The 4,676-nt window shown below is 54.0% G+C and overlaps 1 protein-coding gene across 1 annotated transcript; it reads right to left on the reverse strand.

Moving 5' to 3' along the window:
* Positions 1-293: 293 nt before the first annotated feature.
* LOC128067008 (granzyme B-like) lies at positions 294-3,615 on the reverse strand. The gene is made up of 5 exons (XM_052660136.1): positions 3,546-3,615; positions 2,154-2,301; positions 1,532-1,667; positions 1,079-1,333; positions 294-437 (listed from the first exon to the last, which is right to left on the reverse strand). Exons 1-5 carry the CDS (start codon positions 3,598-3,600, stop codon positions 294-296), a joined length of 738 nt encoding a protein of 245 aa, XP_052516096.1. The 5' UTR covers positions 3,601-3,615.
* Between the last annotated feature and the right edge of the window lie 1,061 nt (positions 3,616-4,676).

The following is a 4,676-nucleotide window of genomic DNA, read 5'->3' on the forward strand; positions in this document are numbered from 1 at the left end:
TGGCGGGAGGGCCGGCCCTGGGAGACAGGTGTGGGGAAGCAGATCTGGGTGACAGCTTTGCATGGGGTTCAGGGGAAGAGATGGTGGGAGTGGGGAGAGGAGGAACAGAAAACAGCAGAATCCTGTCATTGCCTTTCTAAACACACAGTGAGCGTTTGTGAATAGGAGTCAGTGAATAAATAAGCAACCAGCCCTTCGAGCTCTGCTGAGAGACATTTATTGAGCTATGGGCACCTCCAACCCCACAGTGTGATTCTGAATTAGCCCCAGGGCAGATGGTCTGGTTCCTGCAGTCAGAGGCTTTTCATGGTTTTCTTTATCCAGGGCAGGAAACTTGAGACTTTGGTGAAGGCCTGTGGAGTTGATCCATCATTTTTTCCATAAGAGACAATGCCCTGGGCCACATTGTCACACACGAGAGGGCCTCCGGAGTCCCCCTGAGGACAGAGAAGGGGAAGGACTGAGTCTGCTCTCCTCCTGGTCCTGCCCTCTCTCCCACCCTGCCATTTCAAGACCCCTCTCTGAGAAGGCCACTTTGCAAGGCGTCCCTGTGCAAGACAAGTGGGCAAGGCAGGTCTATGGGCCCCTGGCTGCCAAGTCCTCACGTGGACATTGTCCCTGCTTCACTTCCCCCAGGGGGCAGCTCCTTTTCTGCCCCCAGGTCTCCGTCCCCTCTCTGTCTAGATGCTGAGGGCTGGCTATTGGCTCCAGGCTGCTGTTAGGACAGGGAAGCAGCTGGGAGGGCTGACACTCATCAGGGAGGGGGAGCTCAGTAAGCAGGTGGGTTCCAGCTCTGAGCAGGCACCTGGACCGGTCCACCTCCCACTCAGGAAGCCTGGTTTTCTAACACCTGAGCCTCGGTGCGTGGCAGATTCTCCCTTCCGGAGGAGCGCCAGGTTGGCATTCACTGCAGGTCTTACGTGGCTTGCAGAGGCTCTAGGTCCTCCCAGCTCCAGCTGTTCCCCCTTTTATTCCTGAGAGAGGTCCCAAGCCTAGAGGATGAGGTGGTCCCCAGGTCCCAGATCTTCTGCCAACACCCTTCTCCCCAGATCCAAGCAAGGTAGGCTGTGATTCTCACCTGAAAGGAAGCTTTCTTTGTGTTTGGGTCCCCCACACACAGCTGGTTGGCGTGGTTATATTTGCGTAAGTAGGCCTCACACCTTCGGTCCTCCTGCACGGTCAGCTTTACCTCCTGCAGCGTGTCAGCGCAGGTGCCCGTGGAGTCTCTCCCCCAGCCGGCCACGCTGCACACCTGTCCTGGCTTCACCCGGGCCTTGGCCCTGGGCAGCCTAAGGGGCTTCACAGCTGATGTCTGCTTGGCCTTTCTCTCCAGCTGATGGGAAGAGACAAGAGTCTGGCTCAGCTTGTGGTCCCCAAGCCTGGACATGGCAATGATGCTAATGTGTCTCCCCTCTCTCCTGAGCCACAGGGACTGGTCAGGTGGCCAGGATGGGAGGGGAGAAAGGGGTAGGAGGTCCTGGGAGGGGAAACGAGCTGATCCCAGGAGGGCACGAGAAGCAGGGCGGTTTACCTTTAATAACATGATGTCATTGGAGTAGTTTTCAGGATTATAGTCTGGGTGGCAGATGGCTCTTCTCACCCCGATGACCTGCTGGGTCCTCTCCTGCTGTTTGATGTTGTGGGCCCCCAGGGTGACGTTCATTGAGCTTCACAGAGAGCAGAGCAGGAGATGGGGGTCACAACCTCAGGGTTTACAGCCCTGGAGCCATGAAGGGCAGGTGACTCCAGGGCAAGGCTGCCACTGAGGGGAAATGCAGCCACCAGGAGGGCCCTGGGGGCTAAGCTGTCTGTACTGTCTGTTTCTTGGCAGCCAAGGTCAGATTCTGGAGCCACTGTGAAGAGCATCACTGTTCTCCATGGGCAGTTAGCCCTAGGACACATGTGAAGTTGCATTGGTTTACATTCTGATATCCAGGCGCACCCTATGTCTAGTCTCTCTCACTTCAGCAACACCTCCGGCAGTGACCTTCCCTCTTTCTCACCCTCTCACTCTTCTGGCCCCCTCTTTCTTGCCCTCAGAGGCACCCTCCTGACTCAATGTTCCTAATAGCCTGGTTGTTCCTAGAGGAAAAAAGACAGGGCTCCCCTGTCAAGGGTGTTCAGAAAGGTACCGGCTACTTGCTGCTCCTCACCTTCCGTGGCAGTGAGTGGCTGTCACCACGAAGTCCTGTCTAACCAGGAACCCACCGCAAATAAACTGGACATCCATATTCCAGTACTGAAGATAGGCCATGTAGGGGCGGGAGTGGGGCTTGGCTTCACGGCCCCCGATGATCTCCCCTGAAGGAAAAGGGCTGTTCTGCTTGTGTGCTCCCACTGAGTGTACCTTGTTGGCATTGGCTTCATGCTCAGAACTGCTGGGCACTGGGGAGCCCAGCCTGGCATGGAGTTGGTGGGGCGGGAGGAGGCTGGGAAGGGGCTCAACTTCCTCCTCTAGAACAGAGCAGCTGTCTGGGTCTGCAAATCTGTCTCCCACACATAATTAGAGGTGAGCATAGAATCTGCCTGCAATGCAGGAGACTCAGGTGCGATATCTGGGCTGGGAAGATCCCTGCAGAAGACAATGGCAACCCACTCCAGTATTCTTGCCTGGAGAGTTCCATGGACAGAGGAGACTGGTGGGCTACAGTCCTTGGGGTCGCAAAGAGTCAGACAGGACTGAGCAACTATCACTTTCACTTTTCATTCCTGTCCTAGGGATAGCAAAGTCCTAGAGGCTTCTGAAAATTCCTCCCCAACCTGTGCTTCATTCCAGGTGAATTTCTAAGGGTCCCATTACCCTATTTTATTCAGGATAGCCCTGTTTTCCAGGGCACAGGAATTCAGAGTAGGGACCTAGATGTCGCCATAGCCTCTTTCCCAGGGCCTGACTGGTAGTAAGTGCCCGGTGAATGTCTGTTGGCTGCATGAAGGAGTCACCATGCCCCCTCCTGCACCCTCCCTGCTCACAGTGGGCCTCTGGATGGGGGCTGTTGGTATGGCCGGTGCTGGTGTGCTTCTGGGAAGCAGAGCAGTTCAGGTCTACCAAACACTGGCTTCATCCTTGAAAGAGAGGAGCCCCTGAGGGCCTGGGAAGGGAAGTCGAGTTGCGTAAAGGGCCTTGGGTCTTAGGGATTGAGCAAACACAGAGGTACCAACTCCAGGGTCTGCCAAGCAGATGCTGAGGTAACTAGAGGCAGAGGCCAGACCCACTCTGCCCTCTTCAGGGGCAATTTAGTATTTTCTTTTCTCCAGGTTGCGACCATCTGCCATCACTTCTGGGAAAGTTCTACTTTCCAGAGGGCAAAGGGAGGGCTGGAGGAGGGGCTGGTACCCACTGGCTCCTCTTGAGAGCAGGCTTTGCTCTGTCGCTCAGGCTGGTGGTTTATCCAGCATCATACTCCCTGGTATGAGGTGGGATGGGAGCTGGTGTTCTGAATGTTCCTTCCTGGTGGATAGCTGGATCAGGGACATGCAGAATGGGCGGGACCTCTGTGCCACCTGGAGGATGGGGTTGGGCCCCTGGGATGGGGATGGTCACTCACCTGCCTTTGCCCTGGGGATCAGGAGAAAGGCCACCAGGAGCAGGAGTGGCTGCATCTTCTGAGAAAGACTGCCCAGGATGGAGATGCTGGTGCTTCCTCCTGGCTCTCTTTCAGATCCCCCAGCCTCCTGGAGAGAAACGCAGTGTCAGTGGACTCAGAGATCTCGTGTTCCCCTCCGGGTTTGCGATGCTTCATCCTAAAGGCTTTCTATGAAAGCTTGCCCCACCCCCACTCCATCTGCCTGATGACGTTCTCTGGGTGGTTGTGTGAGAAACATACAGTGACCACACCAGTACCCACAGATGATGACTCAGAGCAGACCACTTGTTCCAGCCCAGAGCAGGAACCCAAGAGGACAAGGTGGGGACGATAGGGCGTGGTATCGACCAGAAACCAGAGTCCCCAGTGGTAGAACCATCAGGGCCTCATTTCCATGCTGCTAAGTCCACAGGATAATTTCTTGAGCAGATGTGGGTTTAAGCTCTTCTCTATGTTATTATGACCAAACACACTGGAGATGCATCTCCTTCCCTTAGAGAGCTGACCATCTGCTGGAGGAGAAAGAGACATCCATGACCTGAGTGCAGCATGGGAAGGGCTGTGGTCCAGGGATGCACAGAGCTTGACTGCCACCTACTAAGTCCATATAGCCATCCACTCATCATCTTAACTTCCTTTCTAACACATGTACACCTGTGGCTGATTCATGTCAATGTATGGAAGACCATTACAATGTTGTAATTAGCCTCCAATTAAAATAAATAAATTAAAAAAACAAAGAACCCCACCATTTAAAACACTTACAAATACTCAGAGTGATAGAGTCCATTTCTCTTGTCCATGTTTTGCAAACAAACGTACTGCACTTGACATTTATTGGTCTAATTTAACGAATCACTATGACTCTAGAAACTGAATCTACAGATTGATGTAAGCCTAGGTCATTCCTCCTTTGAGTAGGCTGGGGTGGGTTCCACCTAAACCACCTGAACTAAGACTGGGAAAGGGCTGGTTCGCCAAAGGACATTTGGATGACTAAGTAGCCCATATGCCATGTGAAGTGGGAGAGCATGCTGGGTGAGCGAAGACCGATAAGTCCTTTGAGTACTGTCTGTGCTGTGTCCAGAGGGC

Source organism: Budorcas taxicolor, chromosome 21, assembly GCF_023091745.1.
Source record: "Budorcas taxicolor isolate Tak-1 chromosome 21, Takin1.1, whole genome shotgun sequence".
In the NCBI taxonomy this organism is placed as follows: Eukaryota; Metazoa; Chordata; class Mammalia; order Artiodactyla; family Bovidae; genus Budorcas; species Budorcas taxicolor.

Bases quoted from the DNA above. Each gene is read 5' to 3' on its own strand.
- LOC128067008 (XM_052660136.1), bottom strand. From the start codon at position 3,600: ATGCAGCCACTCCTGCTCCTGGTGGCCTTTCTCCTGATCCCCAGGGCA. The intron at 2,302-3,545 runs GTGAGTGACCAT...CTTTTCCTTCAG, and splicing joins GATCCCCAGGGCAAAGGCAG to GGGAGATCATCGGGGGCCGT. The intron at 438-1,078 runs GTGAGAATCACA...CTCTGTCCTCAG, and splicing joins CAAAGAAAGCTTCCTTTCAG to GGGGACTCCGGAGGCCCTCT.